At 41.6% G+C, this 27,662-nt stretch overlaps 2 protein-coding genes across 3 annotated transcripts in view; one reads left to right on the plus strand and one right to left on the minus strand.

The window, feature by feature from the left end:
- Window positions 1–8,170, minus strand: part of TMED8 (transmembrane p24 trafficking protein family member 8) — a 32,067-nt gene extending 23,897 nt beyond the window's left edge. Inside the window, exon 1 of one of the 2 annotated variants that reach the window (XM_025996427.2) lies at window positions 7,982–8,170. Coding sequence is in view for 1 of the 2 variants with exons in the window: in XM_072762097.1 (XP_072618198.1) it covers window positions 7,537–7,621 (85 nt within the window). In the remaining variant the exon portion in view is untranslated. Of the gene's footprint in view, window positions 1–7,536; window positions 7,799–7,981 lie in introns of those variants that run through there. The other variant, XM_072762097.1, reaches the window with a different exon arrangement.
- SAMD15 (sterile alpha motif domain containing 15) lies at window positions 7,986–18,728 on the plus strand. Its single transcript, XM_025996425.2, has 3 exons — window positions 7,986–9,608; window positions 10,532–10,630; window positions 17,970–18,728. Exons 1-3 carry the CDS (start codon window positions 7,989–7,991, stop codon window positions 18,204–18,206), a joined length of 1,956 nt encoding a protein of 651 aa, XP_025852210.2. The 5' UTR covers window positions 7,986–7,988; the 3' UTR covers window positions 18,207–18,728.
- The last annotated feature ends 8,934 nt before the right edge of the window (window positions 18,729–27,662 follow it).

Genomic DNA, 27,662 nt, shown 5'->3' on the forward strand with positions numbered 1-27,662 from the left:
CCTGGGCCGAAGGCAGGCGCTCAATCGCTGAGCCACTCAGGCATCCCATAGCTATTATCTCATCAAACATTGCTTCTGTCCATTCTTGCTCTCCTCACCTTTTAAGACTCCAATTATACAAGTGTTAGACCTTTTCACCATATCTTCTATATCTCTGACCTCTTTCCTGAATTTTCCACTGTTGCACTTTTACATATTTCCTTCTAGATATTTTCTTCTGATCAGTTCATTATTCTGTCTTCAGATATAGCAACTTTTTGCTAAACCTATCAACTGAGTTCTAAATTCTCATCTGTATGTTTCAATTATAGAATTTCTATTTGGTTCTATTTTTATAAATTTTAATTATTTGCCAAATATCTCAAACTTGTCTTTTATTTTGAGCATAATAAATATAATTATGTTTTAGTCTGGTGCCCCTTTGGATTGATTTTTACTACCTGTTGTTTCTTTTGATTTTTGTTCACATTCTCTTCTCAGGCATCTGGTCATTTAGGAAATGTGCCAGAAACTGTTCTCACAAAATTGTAGAAATAATCTAAAGCCTAATCTATATGAGCCTCCAGAGGTTTGCCTCTGCTTTTTCCACATACCTGGGGACATTAGTAGCCTGGGGGCACCTTAACCCAATTTCACGAATTTAAGATTTTTCTGAAGCTGAGTTATAGTCCCTGCAATGGCCTAATTCTAATTTACCCTTACTTTCAGAACATGGCCTTTCATAGTCCCAACCTAGAGTAAAGGGAGTTCACCAGGTTCCCCCCACTTGATTAGTTCTAAACATTAATCTTTGCCTCTCTAATCCAGAAAGGCACATCTGCAGCCTTGAAAAGCCTCCCCACTTACGAATCCAGCATATGCCATCAGATGTGAAAGAAGACCCCAAAATGGACTCTTATCCTTGGGCCTCTATCTTTATACTTCTGCCTTCACATTGATTATAGTCTAGTAATTCTTCATTATCTGGCTAGCTTTCCAGGATATTCAAGCAAATATTCATATGTTGACAATTATTTCCTAATTGTCCCCAGTGGGAGAACTGATCTGATTACTAGTCTACCATTACTCAAAACAAACCAACATTGCCTCTTTACCTTTTCAATTTGAAAATATCTTACTGAATAAAATAGAAACAAAATAGAAATTTTAAAAATCTGCCTTCTCTCTTGTCATTGGCTAAATGTAACAGCTTATCTAAGTAGTGGTTCTACCCCTTTTGATTTATCCTTAGAAATGAAGTTAGCACAAAAATAATTTAAAAAAAAAACAGATTTAAATAATAACATAAAATTGATCCCTAAAGAGATTTACAACCTATATTTCATAAAAAATTCATCTGAGAGAAAAAAGCCCAGAAAGGGTCAGTTCCTGATGAGTAGAAAAGCAAAAGAGATGTACAGACTATCTCTTAAAATATAAACACAGTGAAGAATCTCATGACACATGTATTTTTTCTAAATAGATAATATATTCATAGTATTCAAAATTCAAAAAGCATAAAAGAATACAGTGAAAACTTCCACTGGTCTAAGTTCCCACCACCCAAAGCAGCCAATGTTATTAGGTTGTGTGCAGTCTCCCAGAGATACTTTATACACATAAATATGTATGTGCATATATGTTCTTTTTATACAAATAATGAGCATATTAAACATACTTTATTTTTTCCATTTATATGTCAGAGATCTTCCCATAACCATATATGAAAGGTTTTTTTTCTACAGCTGATTAGATAAATATTTCATTGGTTGGATATTCCTAACCAGTTCCCTACTAATGGACATTTATGTCCTTTCTAATCTGTTGCCATTACACACTATGCTATACTAACTTTGTGTCTGTGTCACTAAATAGGCTTAAGAATAAATCTATAGAGGATAAATTCCTGGAAGGAATGGATCGATGAGAGCATATACTGTAATTATAATGGATACTGGCAAACTGCCCTCCACAGCATTTGTATTAATTTACACTCCTAACAGCAGTGCATGAAAGTTCCTGTTCCTGCACACCCCTACCAACATACTGAGATATCAAACTGCCCAGTGTATATATGATTTGCAAGTCTCTTATCGAAAATTAGGTTGAGTATTTTTCATATGTTAGAAGCCACTTCTCCTAGCACCTTATCAGCTTAAAGTATGCAAAGGGGAAAAAAGTGAAAAAGAGATAGCACTCTTGATTTTCAAGGTTAAAGGTATTTGCTAAATTATGTAGGAACTACTGGTAAAACAACTTGTAACTGGATTCAGAGAGGCAGGAAGTAAGAAAAGGAGAAAGAAATTCTTAATTTTGTTTCCAGGGGTATCAAGTGTGGAAGATACAGTCCTGTTGTAGAGAGAGAAAACCGTTACTAACAGTTTGTTATGTTTCCTAAATTTATTCAGTGAAATTTAGACCACTATAAAGAAGAAAAAGTCAATTTTTCTGTAGATAGTTTTTAATATGTCAGCCAAATATAGACCAATTCAACAAGTATTCCAAGACCAGAGAAACCAGGGTAAGTTTTGCAAATTTAGATGGTATACAGGAAAACATGTTGTTTTTTTTTTTAATGGGTATTTATTTTAACATGTATTAGGAAAAGTTGATACATCAAAATAGTAATAGCACAGATATCATTTAGAATGAAATAAAATGTTTAATGTCAATGTATAGAAAAAATAATAATCAAATAATTTTGGAATGCATTCTCTAACTTGGCAAAAACCATGACATGGTACGTGCATGGCCAGTTTTGGAAACAATGAACAGAGAAAGGAAAATGGAAGCCAAGAATAACTAAATTTATAACTGATAGCCTCTAAAACACGGCGAAGAGGAAAGAAAAGAAACTTTCCTATAATGATTTATTTTATTTTTGACAATACTTAAAATACAAGTTTTCTATGTTACCAGAATATGGTTTCAGACATTCTAATCATGCTACAGATTTAAGTTTATTGTGTACTTTGTACTTTCTCTACAAAGAGAACCAAAAAAACAGGGTTTTTTCTAAAGCATTTGAATATCAGGTCAGAGTTCTCTAGAACAGGTCTCATAAGACTTCCCCTTCACTAAACAGGCTGCAGAGATAATTAGCCTGGCCTTTTAGATTCAGGGCAGAGGAACCAAAAGCAGGTTATGTGGTTAAAGACTCAAGAGGCTTAAACAAAAAGAAACTGCCTGAGTTTATATTCCTTTTTTTTTTTTTTTAAGATTTTATTTATTTACTCACGAGAGACACACAGAGAGAGAGGCAGAGACACAGGCAGAGGGAGAAGCAGGCTCCACGCAGGGAGCCTGACGTGGGACTCGATCCCAGTACCCCAGGATCACACCCTGGGCTGAAGGCTGGCCAAACCGCTGAGCCACCCGGACTGCCCCTGAGTTTATATTCCAACCAAATCCAGAGACTACGTGATCCAATTTCTCATCAGTCCTTATGACTGCAAAAAGACTTACTACACTGCTCTGAGACCTATATAAGAATCACAACAAATTCACCTGATCTATTCCAGTCCTTAGCGTCTAAGTGCCTTCATAGCTCTCACAGTCATATACACCAAGCCAAGTTCTAATGCGGACTTCAAGGTCATAACAGACTTTGCCATTTATTTTCCACAAAGGGCCCTAAGCGTGTAAAAAAAAAGTCCCTTAAGTGATGCAACATGTTTGCCTCAAGACAGTTTCACTATCTAAAAAGTGATCTCTCTCTCCTCTTGGGGACTGAGGGCCCAGGTGCCCCACATAAAGGATTATTAGAAACAATTACAGTTCACAAAACAGTAAGAGCACTGTGGTCACCAGAAGAACATGGAGTTTTCTCACTTCATCACTTAAAACTTCAGCTAAGAGGCACTCGGGTGGCTCAGCTGGTTAAGTATCTCATTTCAGCTCAGGTCATGATCTCAGGGTCCTGGAACTGAGCCGCGTTGGGCTCCCTGCTTGGCGAGGAGTCTGCGTCTCCCTCTCTCCTCTCCCCTGCTCATGCTCTGTCTCTTTCAAATAAATAAATAGAATCTTTATTTTTTTAAAAGATTTTATTTATTTATTCATGATAGTCACAGAGAGAGAGAGAGAGAGAGAGAGAGAAAGAGAGAGGCAGAGACACAAGCAGAGGGAGAAGCAGGCTCCATGCAGGGAGCCCGACGCAGGATTTGATCCCGGGTCTCCAGGGTCGCGCCCTGGGCCAAAGGCAGGCGCTAAACCGCTGCACCACCCAGGGATCCCAAATAGAATCTTTAAAAAAATAAAAAAATAAAACCAGCTAACAAACATGAAGAAACTTAAAAGGTACTGTCAGAAGAGAATATTGTTAAAAAACAAATTTCTGCTTTGAAGGAATAAGATACATAGAAAAATCAAAACCTTTACTTTTTAAAAAAATCAAAACCTTTAATTCAATAACAACTGAATGTCCAAACTCATTTCTAATTGCTGCTTTCTCTCTGAGAATGGCACTTTTTTTTTTTTTAAGATTTTATTTATTTATTCGTGAGAGACACAGAGAGAGAGGCAGAGACACAGGCAGAGGGAGAAGCAGACCCTGGGCAGGGAGCCGGATGTGGGACTCCGCCCGGGACTCCCAGACCACGCCCTGGGCCAAAGGCAGGCGCTAAACAGCTGAGCCACCCAGGGATCCCCCAGATACTTCTTTCAATTTCATTCTTTCTCAGGCCTCTATTGTTTGCTTATTGGGTCATATTCTAGAATAAGGTGGCAGAAGGATCCAATCAAACAAACTCCTCACTTGAAGCAGTTTTTAAAGTTTATTCCCCAGGTTCTACGACTCTGAGCCAAGCCAGATGTATGATTTCTCCACTGCTTTGGAAATCCAGGTTCATGCTAACGCGCTTCTCAATAGCAGCACTGCTGACATCTGGGGCCAAATAATTCTTCCTCGTCAGGGTTGTCCTGTGCATTGCAGAGTGTTTAGCAGCATCCCCGTCTTCTACCCACTAGATATCAGGGACAGCCCCACCCCTCCTCCCCAGACCCAGCAGTGACAACCAAAACATTCCCTGAGCATCCCCAGGAAAAATCGCCCTTGGTTGAGAACCACGGCTTTAACCCAAGGAACAATCTTAATTATCTCAACTTTAATTCTTCATATGCATTTGGTGCTCCTCCAAATCTCTGTGTTGAGACTTTGCCTCACAATCCAGCAAATATTTATAGAACCTCCAGGACACAACATCAAGGGCTCTAGGACATAAGCAGAGGAGACAGATTGTCCCTCCCTAAAGCAGATTTCTTGGAGGGTAAGTACATAAAGAACTGTAATAACAGACACTTAATTATATGTTTTGAGTCGCTGATGTTTGTTCCTGGGGTATTCTCATCTTACCAAACTAAACACATCTAGAGGACAAAGACCATAACCTGCCCTGGAATACCAATACTGGATCAACAGCCAATAAAAACAAACGATTGTAGACTTCATCACAACAAGGTGTCGGTTTCATACAGACAGCAAAATTGCCACAGTCACTTGGGCAGATAAACTGTCTCAGCTATAGTTTGTTCTTCCATAAAATGGGGAGAAAGGGGCACCTGGGTGGTTCAGTCGGTTGAGTGTCTGCCTTCGACTCAAGATCATGATCTCAGGGTCCTGGGATCCAGCCCCGCTCATGTCAGGCTCAGTGGGAAGTCGGCTTCTCCCTCTCCTGCTCCTCGGACCCCACCGCCCCCAGTTCCCACTCGTGTCCTCTCTCTGGCTCTAATAAATAAAATCTTTAAAAATCAAATCAAATAAAATGGGGAGAAAATGAATGCTGACAGGATTAAGTCAGATAATACAAGTAAATCTTGGTCCACTTTTTGGCACAGAGAAGCATTCAATTAACGTAAGTTATCATTCCTATCATTTTATTAGCAATAAATCCTACCTCAAGGGAAAGAGCGTGCTATGTGCTACATTAACAACGCCCTACATGACGAAAAAGAAACCTACACTCACCCTGCTAAGGGCAAGAGGAAGAAAGTAACCAGAAGCATTTCTAGCATTGTCCTGAGGGGAAAAAAATGGAGGACCCAATTCAAAGGGATGGGGGAGAGGAAGACCCTCAGAGACAAACCCACCAGCATCGTCTAAGGTATTCGATTATTCTTAACCCTTTTCTATTTAAAGTGTTTTGAGTTTGATTGCCAAAAGCACCCAAGGAGCTAAAGGGGAAGTAAAAAAAAAAAAAAAGAAAGAAAGAAAGAAAGAAAAACAACCCTCAACTCATAAATATTGACATATACAAGGGACAGATGTTTATGAGACTCTTGAACGCTCACTTGCTGAATCTTTTAGAAATCATGCTCAACATTGCTATCGCTATAATGTTAAATACATGCCATCAATTCTGAATATACCACAAAGCATAAAAGTTTGTACAAAGAAAAAAAAAAGGCAAAAACTGCTGTTAAGATGTTTCAAAACAAGAGGACAAAGTCATGGGGGAAAAACTGGGTGATTCAAAGATGCGTGTGTGTCTGACTGAAGTAGCATTAGAGGATGGGGGGGTATTTGGGATAGAAGCAAAAATGAGAAAAATCACCGTGCAGGAAGACACACATCCAGGGACACCTCTGACGCACACGGAGTCGACGTGTGCAAAACCAGATCCTACAATAATGAATAACCCGTTATAGGGTGTACCCGGGGCTAGGCACCGGTGCCTCACCCCGAGGGGGCTCGTGTAGTCTCCTGGCAATCTTACCAGGCGGGTACTATGAGTACCCACGTTTTATATATGGGAAAGGACACTGAGACCGGGAGAAGTGACTTGCCCAAGGTCACCCCATCAGGACGCTGAAGGTTCCGCGTCTACCTAGGCGCCCGGCACCACCTCTACCACCACAGGCGACGGTGTCTGTTTTCACTTCAGACGTGAGAAATTAATTTGTACCTGCCACTCAGTGAGGCCAGCTCTCTCCCCTGCCCTCTGACTCTCGCTGTGTGGGGAGCCTAGGGGGGCCCCGTCGCCTCCCGACGCTGAGGTAACCCGGGAGCAGGAACTCGCGGGGGCGGCTGACCCAGAAGGGAGCCGGGCGCCGGCCGAGGAGGGAGGACGCCCACGCCCCTACCTCAGCCGCTCGGTGCGGTCGGCTCGGGCCGCGCCGCGCCCGCTCCGCCTCTCGACCGCCGCGGCCGGAGCGACCGAGGCGCGGGGCCTGCGTGCGGGGGGCGCCGGGGGCGCGGGGCCAAGCGAGGGGCCAGGCTGGGCCGACCCAGGGCCGGGGAGCCGCCCGCGCGCGGGCAGAGCAGCCCGGTCAGCGCCATCCGGGCCGATCCGAGAAAGGAAGCGGGCAGGAACCACCGGCATTTCGAAACGAGCGGCCGGCAGCCCGAGCGCAGTCCCGGGCCGGGCGGGGGCGGGGGCGGGGGCGCGGGGCGCGGCCCCGGGGGCGAAGGCGGGGGGCTCCGCGCGCGAAGGGGAGGCCCGGGCGCGGCGGGTCGGCTCCGCTGAGGGGCGCGGGCGGAGCGGGCCGGGGCGCGGCCGAGCCTCGCGCGACCGGCGGGCCCCGAGGCCGGGCGGACCCACCCGCCGCCCCCGGCTTGCGTACCTGAGGCGGCCGCCTGGCTCCCCTCCACTCCCGGGCCGTCCCCGCCGCGGCCCGCCGGTGCCCCGGCCGCCTGCCGCTCCGACATCTGCAGCCCGCCCGGGGAGCGCCTCCGCCGCCGGCCGCGGGTGACTCCGGAAACAGCCGAAGGCCGAGCGCGCGCGGCGGCGGCGGCGGCAGCGGCGGCGGGAGGAGCCGAGCGTGGCCCGCGGGCCGGAAGAGGCAGCGCGCCGGCCCCCGAGCGGCCGCGGGGTTTGGGCCGCGGAGGCTGGCGGCGCGGCCGCGGGGAGGGCGGCTGCGGGCTTTTGGTCGCAGGTTTTTAGACAGGGTTTGACAGAACAAACAAAACCTGAGGGAAGATTCAGGAACACTCGGCCGGAAATCACGGTATCCATGGAGACGCTATCGGAAGTTGGGGTTGCTAGGAGGCCTGGGCGCGTCGGCTTACGTGCGTCATGGCTGAAGTCCGGGAGTCCGGCTCGTTGGAAGGAGAAGACCTGGAGAATGGGGCACGGGAAGTGCCTGCTCCTCTGGAAGTGGCTCAAGACGCCGAAGCCGACACCACGGCACAGGGAGGCTCCGAGCTGCCTGTAGAGACTGACCGGGAACCCCAGCCACAGGTGGAGGAAGAGGACCTCAAAGTGGGGGCGCCCGAGAACGCACACGGACACCTAACGCCAGCCGGCTCGTCCGACGGGGAGACGCCCAAAGGGTCGGAGGGAGGCCTTCCTAGCGAGACTGATCTAGAGAGTCCCCAGGAGGCAGAGTCAGAGACGGTCAGAGAGATCGTAGGAGAGCTTTTCAAGGATTTGGAGGCTCTTACGGATGATGAGGAGCCAGATTTAGAGCCACGGAAGGAGGCCAAAGTAGATGTTGCAGAGGATGTGCTCAAAAAGTCAGCTAAGGAAACAGATCCGGAGCTACCAGAGGAGACCGAGTCTGAAGTTCCAGGGGCCTCAATCAGTGAGACGAGATTAGAGTTACTAGAAGAGACCGAACCAGAAGTTCTGGAGGATTCACTTACAGAGCAATATGAAGAAACAGGTCTAGAACCTCCGGAGCCAACCAAACCTGAATTTCCAAGCGAGAAACCAAGAAAATTGATTGAAGAGGCAGATCTACAGCCGCCAAAGATGACCACACTGAAGAGTCCAAAGGAAGCCCAAAGAAAGTCACCTGAGGAGAAAAGGACAGAGCCTCTTGAAGAGACCAAATCAGAATTTCTTGAAGAAAAATCAAGAAAATCAATTGAGGAAATAGGTCTAGGGCCATCAGGAAAGACCAAACCAGAAGTTCAGATGGAGACACTGAAAGAATCAACTGTGGAGAAAGCTTTAGAACCACTAGAGGAAACTAAACCATCAGAGCAAAAAGATAAGCAAAGAAAATCAACGGAGGAGACAGGACTAGCACCACCACAGAAGTCCAAATCAGAGGAGACAGTAGGAGAGTCAACAGAGGAGAAAGGTCTAAAGCCAAAGTTTCCAAAGATAGAACCAAGAAAATCAAGTGAGGAAACAGATCAAATGCCACCACAGAAGACCAAACCAGAGATTCAAAAGAAGACACAAGCAGAGAAAGATTTAGAGTTACCAGATAAACCAAAACTACCGCTAAGAATAGAGTCATGTACACAAGTTTCCAAGGAAGATATGCCAAAACCAGTCAAACTTAACCATTCTGTAGACAAGGATGAGCCCTTGTCAGAACACTCTGACTATCAAACAAGAAAGTTCTCAGTAAGTGAAATCAGGAAAGCTAGAAGAGAAACTATGTTCAGGTCGCTCACAATAAGTGAAGCAGGCTCAACAAATACAGATTATGAGCTTTCTAAAGGTTTTAGCGAACTGTATGAGCTTACTGATACCGGTAGTGAGTTCTACTCTTACCTCACAGACTCTCAGAGCGATTTAAGAGATTCTTTTAGTGAAAAAGTTGTAGACTTGGAGAAACAGCTACACAAAGATCAAGAAACCCAGCCAAAAGAAAGCATGCAGCCACAATTTGACTATCTTAAATGGAGCCCAGAGAAAGTTGCAGAGTGGATTAGTGAGCTAGGCTTCCCTCAATACAAGGTATACAAAAATAACATTTTAAAAAATCACACGCTGTCATCCTTCTCTTATTCCTCTTACCCTTACCTGAGCTCTTGCCTCTTCTTCACTAGAAGAAGCATAGAAAAGTTCTGGACTATGGTAGAGGTAACTTGGATTAAAATTTGTCCTTTCCACTGATGTATTTTGATAGAGGAAGGGAGGGCCACATTTGTTTCCCCTACTTACCACAATGAGTATACTTCTCTGCAATTCTTGAATAAAGACTAAGAAATTCATATAGGCCCTTTTTCACAGAAAACTTTTTTAAACAGATTTTGTCCAATGTAGACTTTTTGGTACTTTGTCAAGTTGTTTCAGCGGCAGCTCCCTTAACTTGTGCTATTAATCTTAAGTGACTGTGCCAAATCTGTCATGTGTATCATGAGCACCTAACAGTACTATTTAAATAGCCAATTCACCAAAAGTAGTTTTATTAAATAGAGTGAATGCCAATGGTACATCAATAAAAAAATATATAACAAAAAATTTTTTAAATGGGAGCAACAAACAAAAAAGATAGGGTGAGTCCTCATTTTGTTGATGCCAACTATGTTCTTAGGCTACAACACAAGACCTGAAATCTTTTGTACCCGGTACTTAAAAATGTAATTGAGGCATGAAAGAAGCACTGGTTGTATCATGCCAAAAAATATTAAGGAGGAGTATGGAATTTAATGGAGAGTTTAGACAGAAAATATGTGGGATTGTTAAGATTCTTTTAAATTTGAATTTAATTTAAAATTAAATTACAGCTTTTTCTTGACTTATCTCTCCCCCCCTTCCTTCTCTTCCTCCAATCCTTTCTTCTCCTTCCCTCCCTCACTCGCTCCTTCCTTCTTCCCTCTTTGTTTTCTTCCTGCTATTTGCTATACATCATTTGAGTGATGTTCCTGTACTAACAGGAGTGTTTTACTACAAACTTCATCTGTGGCCGAAAGCTCATTCATGTAAACTGCTCAAACCTCCCTCAGATGGGGATAACAGATTTTGAGGACATGAAGGTAAGTTGTGTTTCATGTTTTCCTATAGAGAGAGCGCTGTAACAGTGCCACCTTCTGTCTCAGACCAATCTCCTTTTTCTTCCAACCCAGCCTCCTATTTCTGTCAGTGGTGTGATCATAATCCCAGTGCCCCCCCCCCACACACACACCTCTACACCTCCCCCCCCACAATGGTTTCTTCCTTCCTCTCCCCTTTGAGCCCCACAAAAATCCCAAGAACTGTCAGTCCTGCATTTAACATCTGCTTTTTTCCATTCCCATTTGTTCAGACCTCTTTTGCCTCATTCCTAGAACATTCCAGTAGCCTCCTGCTTTTAGCCTCTGTCCATAGGCCCTTTGGGTTCAACAGCCCTACTATTAGATTCTCACCCTCCAACTTTTCATAGACTACTCAGAAACCTTTGGATCCTCTGTGCTTGCAGTTCCTTAGCTTAGGGCTCAAGGCACTCCACAGGTTTTCTCCAGCCACTATTTCCTCTACCTCTCTACAGGAGTCTCCTGCTCAGCTTCATGGGTCTGACTCACACTCTTCAACTCCTGTCTTGTGCATTCCTCCCTCTACATCTGGGCTCAGTCCCCCTCCCCACTGTATGACTAATATGAACCTTAATCATCCATCTGGACCCAGTTCAGTTCTTGTCTCCCCATGAAGTCTTTCCTGATCTCTCCAACCCCAGTAACCTCTCCCCACAAGCTCTCACACATTGTATATGTACCCATTTGGCACTTTTACAACACCATACGCATTTGGCTACTTTGCTACCTAACTGAGACAAGTCACACTGGACCTCAGTTTCCTACGATCTTTCCAGCGCTAGCAGTCTGTGATTATGCATCTTTGCATAACACTACCTTCTACTTACAGTGTTTCATAATTGATAAAACTTCACACTAATCACATTTATAACTTTGCCTTTAATACCCCCCACTCCAACGTATCAGTGTTCATTCACTACATGCTTGCCTGTAAGCCCTGCCCCAGTAGTTCTCAAACTCGAATAGTCTTTGGAATCAGATGAGATTTATTTTATGAGTGTTTATGAGCTCTAATTCCTACTTATGTTTATAGTGTATTGGATTTCTAAATAAAAATAAAGAACAGAATTAGCAAAATAGTAACTTGTAATACAAGCTCCTGAAATGTTTAAGTACCAGAATTTTAGCTTCTTATGAGAAAACATTTTTCAGTCTGTCAATTCATTTTGTTTCTTTGACATTCTGATTCTTTTTTTTTTTTTTTTTTGACATTCTGATTCTTAAAATACAGTATCAACAATGCAATAAGAAAAATTCTAATTATGCTTTTACTGGCCTTTGCAAGAAATAAGAGGTCTTAAAAATCTTTGAAATCTTCAAAAGTAAATAATTAATCCAGTGGACTATCCTTATACCCCCAGAACTTTGAATAAGCAAACTTTAGAATACTTATTAAAGTCACCAGACAAAAGTGGCCTCTCCTTGAAGTCACAGAGTAATAAAGATCAAGACATTTAAAGGTATCTTATTTTTTTTTAAGATTTTATTTATTTATTCATGAGAGACACAGAGAGAGAGAGAAAGAGGCAGAGACACAGGCAGAGGGAGAAGCAGTCTTCTTGCAGGGAGCCCGAAGTGGAACTGGATCCCAAGACTCCATGATAACGCCCTGGGCTGAAGGGAGGCGTTCAACCGCTGAGCCACCCAGGCATCCCTAAAGGTATCTTGCTTGACACTTAGGTCCACATGAAAAAGCTAATTATACACTATGACAGAAGTAACTTTTTAGAGTTTGTACATAAGCTTAATATCGGTTCTCAACCCTCTCGGGAGCTTTCCTGATGTGATCTGAATTTGGCCCCTGTACTCAGAAGGCAGGAAGAGACCAGAGAAAGAGGCAAGCCACCCCAGGCTTGCAACCTCCCAAGTTGGGAGGTTGCAGTTTTAATAGTAACAAAGGGAACTTACATATGAGGTTTGTCTTGGGTGGCAGCAAGACAAATGGATGTCCATGCCTGCCTCCAAATCTCAAAAGTTGATAAAAAGACCCTAACTGGGTTCAGTAACATATACTGTGCAAGGGTTTTCAACATCACATCACCCTCTCAAGGCCATGTTCCTTAGAGCAGCCTCTGGGAGCAGGAAAGGCAAGTGGAACCCACATTCCAAGGACGGGAGAGGGGGTGAGGAACCTCTGAGCGCCCTAGTCCAGCTCACAGGTCAATCAGCAGTCACGTCTTTTTTATCACATCCTCCAACTGGAGTATGCTATAGTTACCTTTCTTACTGATATATAAGCATTTTTAATCCCACCATTATAATTAGAGCACCTAGTATATCTACAGTGTATCCCCTAACAACATTTACACAGCGTGGCACTCTTTTTTCATGCTAACTCTCCTGCATCATCTGGGGCACATGGGTGCCTCAGTCAGCTAAGTTTCTGACTCTTGGTTTCAGATCAGGTCAGGATCTCTTGGGTGGTGAGATCAAGCCCTGAGTCACGCTCCATGCTCAGCAGGGAGTCTGATTGAAGATTCTCTCCCTTCGCCCCTCCCCTCACTTGCTCTCTCTTCTCTCAGATAAATAAATCTTAAAAACAAGACAAAACACCAAAAAACCCTTCCTATATCATCATTCATAGGCTTTGGCAGAGTGGCAGGACTGGGGAAAGAGCAAATAACTTGAGAGTACAGAAGTCTGGGCCTGATGCTAAGAAACTGAACCACATTTAAACTGTCCTCCCATTTACAAGCCTTGCAGTTAATGTATGGCCCATTTCTGCTCTCTTCAACCTCCTTTCACTTCTTTAATTTTATAATTATTCATGCTTACCCTGCAGAATGAACTTACTGTTCCCTTTGCCCTTCCTCCAACATACTGAGAAGACTAGAGGAGAGTGAACTGTGTGGGTAAGACTGATGGGGGGAGTACAGAAGGAAGGAAACACTAATTCTTTGAACCTGGGCAAAGGAGCTCTTAAAGACACTATCTTGTCATTCCAGTTTGTAGTGATGCATTCGCTTAGTAAAAAAAGGAGATGAAATCAACCTTATTTATTCTGGGGACAGCTAGACAAGATAGCATTACACCTACTTCAGGTTTGTCTCTTAGAAAGTAATTCTCAGGGGCACCTGGGTGGCTCAGTCAGTTAAGCCATTGCCTTTGACTCAGGTCATGATCTTGGGGTCCTGGGATTGAGCCTCGCATCATGCTCCCTGCTCAGCCAGGAGCCTGATTCTCCCTCTCCCTCTCCTTCTCCTTCTGCCCCTCCCCACTGCTCATGCTCTCTCACACTCTATCTCAAATAAATAAGCAAAATCTTAAAAAACAAACAAACAAAAAAAAAAAAACACAAAGAAACCTGCATTTCTATCTACTAGCTACAAAATATCTACAAAAAAAGGAAAATAATTTTCAAAATATTTTTAACTGTTAATTCCATCAAGTGAACAAAAGAACTCTGTGATAAATATTTGGAGAAGAATATAGGTGATCAGCTTGTTTCTTTTGTATGCGTGATTTTATATTACACAATATAGCCTCACAAGCTTTATACCCCAGCAATTTTATTACACTTGCCTTGATGCAAACTATTTCAAAAGCACAGATTCATAATATGTGAGCAAATGATCACTAGACAAAAATATTTTTCTTTTTTCAACTTTCAATTTTCAAATAATTTTAGTTTTACAGAAAAGTTGCAAAGATAGTACAAAGCTCTTATATACTCTTAAGCCAGCAACTCCTAATGTAAACATCTTATGTAACCAGGAGACATTTATCAAAACAAATAAATTGGGGTACCTGGGTGGCTCAGTCAGTTAAGCATCTGCTTCTTGACTTTGGCTTGGGTCATGATCTCAGGGTTGTGAGCTCCGAGTGCCATGACAGGTTCTGCATGGAGTCTGCTTAAGATTCTCTCTCTCTCTCCACCCTTCCATCTCTTTCTCTTACTCTAAAAAATAATAATAATTAATAGTATAATACTATTAAGCAAACTACAGTCTTTATTCAGATTTATTCAGATTTCTTTAGTTTTTCCACTGATGTCCTTTTTTGGTTCCAGAATCCAATCAGAGGTACCACTTTGCCTTTGGCTGTCATTATTTCCTTGGTGTCCTCCAAAATGTGACAGTTTCTTTGCAGTGGATAGTTCTGTGGATTTTGACAAATGCACAGGATCATGTATCCACCATATAAAACCATACAGAATAATTCCATCACCCTAAAATTCCCCTTGTGTCTCCTTGGTGGTCAGCCTATCACTCCACCCTAATCCCTGGAAACCACTAATCTTGTTTTTTGTGCCTATAGTTTTGCCTCCTCCAAAATGTCACATAAATGGAATAAAATAATATGTAGCCTTTGAGTCTGGCTTCCTCCCCTTAGCAAAATGAATTTTAAGATTAATCCACATTGTTATATGAATCAACATGCAAATTTTAAGGAGTCTATATATCTGCTTTAATAATGGTGGTGTAGATGATTCATATTTGAACCATAACAATTATGTCTTTAGGTTTAATTAAAGTATAGGCACCAGGGCCACCCGGGTGGCTCAGTGGTTTAGCGCCACCTTCAGCCCAAGGTGATCCTGGAGACCTGGGATGGAGTCCCACATTGGGCTCCCTGCATGGAGGCTGCTTCTCCCTCTGCCTGTACCTTTGCCTTTCTCTCTCTCTCTCTCTCTCTCTCTCTGTGTCTCTCATGAATAAATAAATAAAATCTTTAAAAATAAATTATAGGCCCCAATTATGCAAATGTGCATAGTTACATACTATAAGGTAACCAGACAGCATTACCAAATTGGTAATGATGAAGCAAAACCATCAGTAGCTTACAAATAAAAGAATAGCAGCCTTTGGGGACACTTGAGTGGCTCACTCAGTTAAGCATCCAACTCTTGATCTCAGCTCAGGTCTTGATCTCAGGGTCATGAGTTCAAGCCCCACTTGAAAAAAAAGAATAGCAGCCTTTGAAAACCATAATCAACATGGCATACAATGATGATATAGTAATAATAGAATCCTCTGGAAAATTATAGGCATTAAAATATCTGCTTGAGACTATGTGAAGTGGGTGCTCTGCAGTGATGCCAAGCATTGAACATGGGCCACCATCCTAGAATGTAAAATTAAGAATCCTTAGAAAACCCTAGTAATCTTCATGAATACCTATATTTAATTGTCCTTACTAATTCAGTTAAGTTACAAGTTGCTTCAAGTCTTAAGCAAAAGTACAATCTGTTGGGCAGCCCCTGTGGCACAGTGGTTTAGCGCCACCTGCAGCCTGGGGTGTGATACTGGAGGCCCGGGATCAAGTCCCTGCATGGAGCCTGCTTCTCCCTCTGCCTATGTCTCTGCCTCTCTGTGTGTGTGTGTGTCTCTATGAATAAATAAATAAAAATCTTTAAAAAAGTATAATCTGTTGCTTGTTATTCATAAGAACTAAAGAAAGAACTTATAGCCCATTAATTTATAGCCCTCTTGATCCTTTGCAAAAGAGAGATGGTTAGATTATATTTCCTTATTCCACATGTAACCAGTAGCTATGTAACACTTTTAATTTCTGCATTTGAATGTTAAACAGTACTGGACTTTCTCAGCCTACAGTAGGCACATAGCTCTTTTGGTTAATAGTGAATAAATTTGTTTGACTACAGGGTCTCTCCTGTTTACCTCAGGGAATTTGTGAAATATCCTGCTCTGATAAGGGACATTTGGGGTGAGGTGCTGACCAAAGAAGGTGCTCAATGTACCAGCATCAATTACAAACAAGAATTCTTTTTTTTCTTTTTTACAAACAAGAATTCTTAAGAGGCATCTGTAGTAATTTGGATCTAAACTTTTAGAAACCTCATTTGCTACAGACTTCAATTTTATTCCCACTTGGAATACAAGGCAACTGTGTAGACTCTCTTACACACAAACCATCTCTAGAATCTAAACAAAACCAATTCAAGTAAGATTTAATAAGAAAGGTATCTGGTCTATCTATTTTTTAAAGTAATTTTTCTTTTTAGAGACAGAGCATGTGTGCAGGAGCAGGGAGAGGGCAGAAAGAGAGAGAGATCTCAAATCTTAAGCAGGCTCCACAATCAGCACAGAGCCTGATCCAGAGCTTGATCTCACCCAAGATCATGACCTGAGCCAACACCAAGAACAGGATATTTAAACTGACTAAGCCACCCAGGTGCCCTGTATCTTGTCTATCTAAAATGCATTACAAATGGACAGTTTTACATCAGGCTAATAATTGTAGCCTGAATGCATTTTACAGCCTTGTAACTAAGGTCTAGTAGGGTTTTTTTTTTTTATGTCTAGTAGTTTTAAACTAAACTTAAAAACAAAGAAAAAAGAAAAATCCACCCACCCCTTTGGCTGTGTTCTAGGAGCAATTTCATGGACTACATTTTCATCCTGATGCATAATATGAATTTAGGTAGCAGTGTTATAGCAGACCTATGATCAAAGCTAGAATTTGAAAATGCAGTGACAGTTTAATTTAGGCTATCAAGTGGCAGGGTGCTCAATGAATACAAAATATGTTTTAAAAACATTGAAAATTGTGGCAAAGGATATTGTAAAGAATATATAAGTATAGGTACTAATAAAACAGCTGGAACTTTTCTCCCCCTGCAAAACAGCTGGAACTTTAATATCTGCTTTTTAGTGTTTGAGATTTGTTTTTAGTCAAACAAATTGAATAACTATTTGAGTTATGATTTTTTTAATTGCAAATTAACTGAGTCCCTTTTAGACAAGTTTTTTTGTTTGTTTGTTTGTTTTTTAGACAAGTTATTTATTAACCTTCCCAGAGATAGTCATGGCTCTTACTCTGAATGTATTATCTGCTCATATGGTTGGTCAGATTGCTCAGCCAAAAGAAGGAAATGAACCCATCTATGGCAAGCTGATGCAAGGGCCTAGAAACATCTTTAAATGGAACTTACAAAAAGATAGGAAATCACTCAATGTTTCTCTTAAGAATTATATTTTGGTAAGAACCTGGCTACTAAGGGCAGCCCTGATGGCTCAGCAGTTTAGCGCCGCCTTCAGCCCAGGGCATGATCCTGGAGACTGGGGATCAAGTCCCATGTCGGGCTCCCTGCGTGGAGCCTGCTTCTCCCTCTGCCTGTGTCTCTGCCTCTCTCTCTCTCCTCTCTGTGTATTCTAATAAAAAAAATAAAATCTTTAAAAAAAAAAAAAAAAGAACCTGGCTACTAAGCCTTCCCATGTGTTATTTCATTGTCTTATTTTCCCATAGAAATGAGAGGTTAACATTCAAGAGACCTAGGAAAATAAGTAAATAACTTTGATTTAGTTATATTTTCATTTAAAAAATTATTCTTGTTTTGTAGGTAATTTCTCGGCATACACGGGCACTCCTGGGAATTGAAGAGCCATTGTTCAGACGCTCCATCACCCTGCCCTACAGGGACAATATTGGCTTATTTTTAGAGCAAAAAGGTCATACTGGGGTAAAATCTGATTCCTTGACGTTCTCTGAATTTGTGCAAGCAGCAGGATTACAGGATTATGCTCCAAAAATAACTACCCCTGAAAAAAATGAAGAATTGTATTACACTGAACCATAGGGAAAAGCCATTTCACTTACCTTGAAAGATTAAACTACTCAGGGTAAGAAGTGTGGCCTCTTGGGATCTCTTCTCTTCTTCATTTAGGATCAGAGTTAGAACTGCTAGCTCCACTTCTAGTTCTATCACCACTTCTCAGCACCTTCCCTTGATTTGTGTTTCAATTTAGCATGGTGTTTAAACAAAGATAGCAATATATCTCTTTCTGGGTAATGGTAAGAATCCCTGATAAATGCTAATAATGCATCTGGTAGTAGGAACATGTTACAGAAATGTAATTAAAAGTAAAATCTCCTGCCAACCCAAATAATGTTCTCCACAAATGCAGAAAAAGAAACAGTTGTATTATTGGATCAGCATTAAATCACATAGTGATGTACATCACAGGCTAGCTGCTAAAGAAGACTATAAAGTTAAGGAAATCTCGCCCTTTTAGATAGCCAGGAAGATACAATCCATTACTTACATGTTAACTGTCTGTATCCAAAGGAAAAATAAAACTTCTCATATCTTTATGACAAACAGGAAGCTACTTTGTAGAGCCAGGCATTTAAGCCAGGGAGATAGGGTGCCATCCTCCTCAATACTCCCATTTCAAAGACATGGCTCCAAAGAGCCCCAAAATGTAAAACTGGCAGGTGACTTATTCAACTTGTTAGAGGATTTATATACATCTCAAAAACAGAAAAAAGATTTAAATTACAAGTTTTCTAAAGGAAATGCTTTAAGAAAGGGGAGGAAGGGAGTTCTTCCTTTTTTGCATCAGAGGAAAAATTTTTAGTTTTTTTTTTTAAGATTTTATTTATTTATTTATTTATTTATTTATTTATTTATTTTAATTTATGATAGTCACAGAGAGAGAGAGAGAGAGGCAGAGACATAGGCAGAGGGAGAAGCAGGCTCCATGCACCAGGAGCCTGATGTGGGATTCGATCCTGGGTCTCCAGGATTGTGCCCTGGGCCAAAGGCAGGCGCCAAACCGCTGTGCCACCCAGGGATCCCTAAGATTTTATTTATTTATTCATGAGAATACACAGAGAGGAGAGAGAGAGGCAGAGACACAGGCAGAGGGAGAAGCAGGCTCCATGCAGGGAGCCTGAAGTGGGACCCGATCCTGGGTCTCCAGGATCACGCCCTGAGCTGTAGGCGGCGCTAAACCACTGAGCCACCGGGGCTGCCCCAAATTTTTAGTATTTTAAAAAATTTATCCTTACAACGTGGTTTATAGAAGTACCATTGAATGTGCAATAGGGACTGGGGTTTGTTAACAAGACTCTTTTATGTGGTACCTTCCAGATCTTTATAAAATGAAATTCAAGGGGAACCCAGCCAGCTCAGTCTGTAGAGAATGAGACTCTTAATCTTGGGGTTGGGTTTATGAAAGAAAAAGAAAAAGGAAACAATTAATTCAGGCTAGACTCCAGTCCATGACTAGACTGCTCAAAAGAAACGACAAAATACTTCTTACTTGAATGACTCCAGTTCCGCTCTACTTTTATAGACTTAACTGTTCTTTCTCTTTCTGGCCTCACTTAATCCTAAAAGCCACTAAAGGACTACCATAATCCAGAAGGGCAATGATATATACTCTGTCAAGTTCCCTACACCTGAATGAATAGTCAAAACAATCCAATTCTTTTTTTTTTCCTAAGAAAAGGAACAGTACCTCAAATTAGCATTTATATCATGCATTCATATCTGATGATGAACCTACTTTTTTCCCAAGTCATACCAATAAAATTTTATCTCAGACCATTCTACACCATACCACTGAGTTTGCCTGGCTCACAATTATGCAAAGGAGAAAAATGCAAATGATTAACCTAACACCATGGTGATTTACATGTATAGTGAATGGTTTTGTTTAAAACACTTTTACATTTAGCAAACAATGGTTCTGTTCAATGACAGAGCACAGTCAGTGTCCTCCTCCACAACCTGATGGTCACTTCATTTCTGTTGTTTTCTACTCTCTATCAAGGACATAAAGTATTTGCAAAAACAGAAAGGAAATTGCTTTGGCAGTGTAGGAATAAGATCTATATTTTACAAAATTATCTTTAGCCATTTAATATAAATGCCAGCTACTTATAAAAATGGCTTTATGATTTAAGTGGTTTAAAGAGCTGACCTTAAGGGGTAGTCCAAGGACACCTTGTGGCTCAGCGGTTGGGAGCCTGCCTTCAGCTCAGGGCGTGAACCTGGAGTCCTGGGATCCAGTCCCACATTGGGCTCCTTGCAGGGAGACTGCTTCTTCCTCTATGTCTCTGCCTCTCTCGGTGTGTCTCTTGTGAATAAATAAATAACATCTTTAAAAGGGAGGGTGGGGAATAGTCCAAGATGCCAGAGGAGTAGGAGACCTTAGTTTCATCTGGTCCCAGGAATTCAGCTAGACACCGGTGAACTCAACTGGAGATCTAAGAAAAGAACAGCTGTAACTCTACAAATAGAAAAGTGAGGGGATCCCTGGGTGGCTCAGCGGTTTAGCGCCTGCCTTCCGCCCAGGGCCTGGTTCTGGACTCCCAGGATTGAGTCCCACATCGGGCTCCCTGCGTGGAGTCTGCTTCTCCCTCTGCCCGTGTCTCTTATGAATAAATAAATAAAATCTTAAAAAGAAGGAAGGAAGGAAGGAAGGAAGGAAGGAAGGAAGGAAGGAAGGAAGGAAGGAAAAGAAAAGAAAGAAAAAGAAAAAGAAAGAAGAAAGAAAGAAAGAAAGAAAGAAAGAAGAAAAAGAAAGAAGAAAGAAAGAAAGAAAAAGAAAGAAAGAAGAAAGAAAGAAAGAAAGAAAGAAAGAAAGAAAGAAAGAAAGAAAGAAAAGAAAGAAAGAAAGAAAGAAAAGCGACCACTCTCTGCAAGGTAGGAGGTGCGGCCACTCTCTGCAAGGTAGGCAAAGCAGGGGCAGAACCTTAGGTGGTTCGCCCGCGGTCTCAGGATCCCCAGGGTCACAGGAAGACCGACAGAGCTCCCAGGCATCAGAGGGAGGAAGCGAGCTGCCATCAGTGAGCCCAGGAGGGGGCTCTCAGCTCGGGTGGCCACAGGCCCGGAACAGCACAGTCTGCGCAGCTGCAGTCAGGCAGGGACCCCCCCCCCCCAAGCAGCGGGACCGCAGTGAGACCCCCCACCCTCCCCCGGGAGGAGCGGCACGGGTGCGCAACGCAGGAGTCTGCAGGATTTGGGGACCTGAAACAGGGATGCGTGCCCGAGATAGAAATGCTCAATCACAGGCTGGGTGAGCTCGGAGTGCAGATGGGGACCAGGGAGACAGGAGGGATGGACCGCTTTTCCTGGAGGGCACACTGAGGAGTGGGGCGCCGAGCTTTCCGCTCCGGGGCTGGAGATTGGGAGGCCACCATTTCCGCTGTCATCCTCTAAAGCTTCGAGGGAAGCCTCCAGGGGCAAAAGCCACCTAGAGCAATCTGGAGCAGATTACTTAGCCTGGACCCTGGCAAGGGTCATGCAATTCTCCCCGGGGGCAAGGATGCCTGAGAATCAGGACAACGGTCCCCTCTCCCAGAAGATCAGCAAGAACAGGCAGCCAAGAGGAAGTCTACTGAACATTGAGAACTGCAGAACTCCAGCGCTGCGGGAAAATAGTATATAGATTCATGCTTTTCCCCGTGATTCTTTAGTCAAGTTTTAATCTTTTTCTATTCCCTTTTTCAACCAATTTCTTATTTTATCAATTCTTTTTAAATTTTTTAATTTTCAAAAAAAATAAAAATAATAAAATTTTTAATTTTCACTTTTACAGTTACATCCTATCCTTTCATTGCATTTAATTTTATTTTTGTACGTATAAAAGTTTTCTTTCTTTACAATTTTGGGATCTAGTTTTCTAACAGACCAAAATACACACAAGATTCACTGTATTGCTCTGTTCTGTTCACCTCTCTGATTATATTCTCTTTTTTTCTTTAATTTTCTTTTTTTCAGTTTCAGGTCTCTTCTGACTTGTTTAGTGTATATTTCTCTGGGGTGGTTGTTGACATTTTGTTCTCTCATTCATCTATTCTTCGCTGGACAGAATGACAAGATGGAAAAACTCACTTCAAAAAAGAGAACAGAAGGCAGTACTGACTGCCAGGGACCTAAGCAGTGTGGATAAAAGTAAGATGTCAGAACTAGAGTTCAGGACAGCCCCGGTGGCCCAGGGGTTTAGCGCCGCCTGCAGCCCAGGGCGTGATCCTGGAGACCCTGGATTGAGTCCCACATTGGGCTCCCTGCATGGAGCCTGCTTCTCCCTCTGCCTCTCATTCTCTCTCTGTGTTTCTATGAATAATAAATAAAATCTTTTAAAAAAAAAAAGAACTAGAGTTCATAATAATGATTATAAAGATACAAACTGGGCTTGAAAAAAGAATAGAAGTTACTAGAGAATCCTTCTCTGGAGAAATAAAAGAACTAAAATCTAATCAAGTCAAAATAAAAAAGGCTATTAATGACATGCAATAAAAAATGGAGGCTCTAGCCATTAGGATAAATGAGGCAGAAGAGAGAATTAGTGATTTAGAAGACAAGATGATGGAGAATAAAGAAGCTAAGAAAAAGATAAACAACTACTGAATCATGAGAGGAAAAGTCAAGAGTTAAGTGACACCATGAAGCAAAACAATATTAGAACAATTGGGATCCTAGAAGAGGAAGGGAGGGGAGAGAAGGTATATTGGAGCAAAATATAATGGAGAATTTCCCTAATCTGGGGAAGGAAACAGGCATTCTAGTCCAGGAGGAACAGAGGACCCCTCTTAAAATCAATAAAAATGGGTCAACACCCAAAATATAATAGTGAAACTTGCAAATCTCAGAGACAAAGAAAATCCTGAAAGCAGCTCAGCACAAGCAGTCCATAATCTATAAGGGTGGAAACATTAGACTGGTAGCAGACCTATCCACAGAGACCTGGCTGGCTAGAAAGGACTGGGATGATATATTCAGGGTGCTAAATGAGAAGAAATATGCACCCAAGAATACTTTATCCAACTAGGATGTCATTCAAAATAGGAGAGAGAAAAATCTTCCGGGACAAATAGAAACTCAAAGAATTTGTGATCACTAAACCAGCCCTGTATGGAATATTAAAAGGGATCCTTTAAGCAAAGAGAGAGCACAACATTAACAAACCAGAAAGGAACACAGACAATATACAGAAACAGTGACTTTACAAGCAATACAATGGCAATAAATCCATATTTTTCAATAGTTACTTAGAATGTAAATAGGCTAAATGCGGTATCAGATTGGATAAAAAGCAAGTCCCATTGATACACTGTGTCCAAGAGATTTGTTTTAGATCCAAAGACACCTCCAGATTTAAAGTGAGGGGGTGGAAAACCATTTATCATGCTAATGGACATCAAAAGAAAACTGGGGTAGCAATCCTTATATCAGATAAATTAGATTTTAAACCAAAGACTGTAATTAGAGATGAGGGAGGACACTATATCATAATTGAAGGGTCTATCTAACATGAAGATCTAACAATTGTGAATATTTATGCCCCTACCATGGGAATACCCAATTATATAAATCAATGAAAAAAATTAAAGAAACACATCAATGATAATACAATAATAGTAGGTGACTTTAACACCTCACTCACTGCAATGGACAGATCACATCTAAGCAGAAGATCAGCAGGGAAAACAAAGGTTTTAAAGGACACACTGGACCAGATGGACTTCACAAATATATTCAGAGCATTCCAACCTAAAGCAACAGAATACACATTCTTCTCGAGTGCACATAGAACATTCTCCAGAATAGATCACATATTGGGTCACATATCAGGTCTCAATTTGGTATCAAAAGATTGGGATCATTCCCTGCACACTTTTTTTTAAGATTTATTTGTTTATTTATTCAGAGAGAGGCAGAGACATAGGCAGAGGGAGAAGCAGGCTCCATGCAGGAAGCCCAATGTGGGACTCGATCCTGGGTCCCCAGGATCACACCCCGGGCTGCAGGCGGCCTAACCGCTGTGCCACCGAGGCTGCCCTCCCTGCACATTTTTAGACCATAGTGCTTTGAAAGTGGAACTCCATCACAACATTTGGAAAGAACTCAAATGTGGAGGCTAAAGAGCATCCTACTAAAGAATGAATGAGTCAGCCAGGAAATTAAAGGAAAATTTAGGGGTACCTGGGTGGCTCAGTCAGTTAAGTGTCTGCCTTCAGCTCAGGTCATGATCCCAGGATCAAGTCCCACATTGGGCTCCCTGCTCAGCGGGGAATCTGCTTCTCCTTCTCCCTCTGCCTGCCACTCCCCCTGCTTGTGCTCACTCTCTGTCAAATAAATTTTTAAAAAATATATTTTAAAAAAAGAAGAATTTTAAAAATTCATGGAAACAAATGAAAATGAAAACACAACTGTTTAAAACCCTTGGGACGCAGCAAAAGTGGTCCTAAGAGGGAAGTATATAGCAATACAAGCCTTTCTCAAGAAACAAGAAAGGTCTCAAATATACAACCTAATCTTACACCTAAAGGAGCTGGAGAAAGAACAGTAAATAAAGCCTAAATCCAGCAAAAGAAGAGAATTAATAAAGATTAGAGCAGAAATCAATGAAATATAAACCAAAAGAACAGTAGAATAGATCAATGAAACTAGGAGCTGGTTCTTTGAAAGAATTAATAAGATTAACAAACCCCTGGTCAACTTATCAAAAAGGAAAGAGAAAGGGCCCAAATAAAATCATGAACGAAAGAGGAACAATCACAACCAACACTGAAGTTTTACAAAAAATTATAAGAACATATTATGAACAACTGTATGCCAAATTTGGCACTGGAATAAATTCCTAGAGATGTATAAATTACCAAAACAGGAAGAAATAGAAAACCTGAACAGACCCATAACCAGAAAGGAAATTGAAGCAATAATCAAAAATCTCCCAACAAACAGGAGTCCAGGGCCAGATGGCTTCCCAGGGGAATTCTACCAAACATTTAAAGAAGAATTACTATCTATTCTTCTGAAGCTGCTTCAAAAAATAGAAATGGAAGGAAAATATGCAAACTCTTTCTAGGAGGCCAGGATTACCTTGATCCCAAAACCAGACAAAGACCCAACCAAAAAAGGAGAATTACAGACCAATATCAGTGATGAATACAGATGCAAAAATTCTAAGATACTAGCCAATAGGACCCAACAGTACATTAGAAGGACTATTCACCATGACCAAGTGGGATTTTTTCTTGGGTTGCAAGGGTGGTTCATATCTGCAAATAAATCAATGTGATACACTACATTAATAAAAGAAAGGACAAGAACCATATGATCCTCAATAGATGCAGAAAAAGCATTTGACAAATTACAGCATCCTTTCTTGACTAAAACTCTTCACAGTGTTAAGGATAGAGGGAACATACCTCAATATCATAAACTCTCACTCTTCGCAGATGACATGATACAGCATGTGGAAAACCCAAAGGATTCCACCCCAAAATTGCTAGAACTCATACAGCATGCAATTCAGCCAAGTGGCAAGATATAAAATCAATGCACAGAAATCAGTTTGCATTTCTATATACAAACAATGAGAGAGAAGAAAGACAAATTGAGGAGTCAATTCCATTTACAATTGTACCAAAAACCATAAGATACCTAGGAATAAACCTAACAAAGAGGAAAGGGATCTAAACTCAGAAAACCATAGAACACTCATGAAAAAAATTAAGAAAGACACAAAGAAATGGGAAAACATTCCATGCTCATGGATTGGAGTAACAATTATTGTCAAAATATCTATGCTACCTAGAACAATCTATACATTCAATGCAATCCCTATCAAAATACCATCAGCTTTTCTCACAGAACTGGAATAAATAATCCTAAAATTTGTATGGAACCAGAAAAGACCCTGAGTATCCAAAAGAATGTTGAAAAAGAAAACCAAAGCTGGTGGCATCACAATTCTGGACTTCAAGTTCTATTGCATAAGCGATAATCAGAGACAGTACAGTACTGGCACAAAAATAGACACATAGATCAATGGAACAGAATAGGGAACCCAGAAGTGGGCCTCAATTCCATGGTCAACTAATCTTTAACAATGCAGGAAAGAATATCCAATGGAAAAAAGACAGTCTCTTCAATAAGCAGTGTTGGGACAGCCACATGCAGAAGAATGAAATGGACCACTTCTTACACCACACACAAAAATAGACTAAAAATGGATGAAAGATCTATATGTGAGACATGAATCCATCAAAATCCTAGAGGAGAACACAAGCAGCAACTCCTATAACCCTGGCTGCAGCAACATCTCACTAGACACTTCTCCAAAGGCAAGGGAAACAAAGGTAAAAATGAACTATTGGGACTTAATCAAGATAGAAAGCTTTTGCACAGCCAAGGAAATAGTCAACAAAACCAAAAGATAAATGACAGAATGGGAAAAGGTATTTGAAAATGACATATCAGGGATCCCTGGGTGGCGCAGCGGTTTGGCGCCTGCCTTTGGCCCAGGGCGTGATCCTGGAGACCCAGGATCGAATCCCATGTCAGGCTCCTGGTGCATGGAGCCTGCTTCTCCCTCTGCCTATGTCTCTGCCTCTCTCTCTCTGTGTGTGTGTGTGTGACTATCATAAATAAATTTAAAAAAAAAATTAAAAAAAAACACCTTGAAAATGACATATCAGATAAAGGGCTAGTATCCAAGATCCATAAAGAACTTATCAAACTCAACACCCAAAGAACAAATAATCCAATCAAGAAATGGGCAGAAGACATTTCTCCTAAGAAGCCATACAATGGCCTACAGACACGTGAAGAAAATGCTCAATATCACTTGGCATCAGGGAAATACAAATCAAAAACACCATGAGATACCAGCTCACACTAGTCCGAATGGCTAAAAATAACGAGTCATGAAATGAAAATGTGGGTGAGGATGCAGAGAAAGGGGAACCCCCTTACACTGTTGGTGGGAATGCAAGCTGGTGCAGCCACTCTGGAAAACACTATGGAGGTTCCTCAAAAAGTTGAAAATAGAGCTACCCTACGACCCAGCAATTGCATTACTAGATATTCACCCCAAAGATACAAATGTACTGATCTGAAGTGACAACTCTACCCCAATGTTTATAGAGCAATGTCCACAATAGCTAAACCATGGAAAGAGCTCAGATATCCATTGACAGATGAATGGTAAAGAAGATGTGGTATATATATATACAATGGAATACTACTCAGCCATCAGAAAAAATGAAATCTTGCCATTTGCAACAACATGGATGGAACTAGAGGGTATTATGGTAAGTGAAATAAGTCAATCAGGGAAAGACAATTATCATATGACCTTACTCATATGTGGAATTGAAGAAATAACACAAAGGATCGTAGAGGAAGAGAGGAAAAATAAAACAAGATGAAATCAGAGAAGAAAACAAACTATGAGACTCTTAATCATAAGAAACAGCAGCCCTGGTGGCTCAGCGGTTTAGCGCCGCCTTCAGC

Source organism: Vulpes vulpes, chromosome 6 (genome assembly GCF_048418805.1).
Source record: "Vulpes vulpes isolate BD-2025 chromosome 6, VulVul3, whole genome shotgun sequence".
Taxonomy (NCBI): Eukaryota; Metazoa; Chordata; class Mammalia; order Carnivora; family Canidae; genus Vulpes; species Vulpes vulpes.

What these genes read in the sequence shown, in the direction of transcription:
- SAMD15 (XM_025996425.2), top strand. Translation starts at nt 7,989, where the DNA reads ATGGCTGAAGTCCGGGAGTCCGGCTCGTTGGAAGGAGAAGACCTGGAG. An exon ending in TAGGCTTCCCTCAATACAAG is followed by an intron (nt 9,609 to 10,531) that starts GTATACAAAAAT and finishes CTGTACTAACAG; the next exon opens with GAGTGTTTTACTACAAACTT. An exon ending in CAGATTTTGAGGACATGAAG is followed by an intron (nt 10,631 to 17,969) that starts GTAAGTTGTGTT and finishes CTTGTTTTGTAG; the next exon opens with GTAATTTCTCGGCATACACG.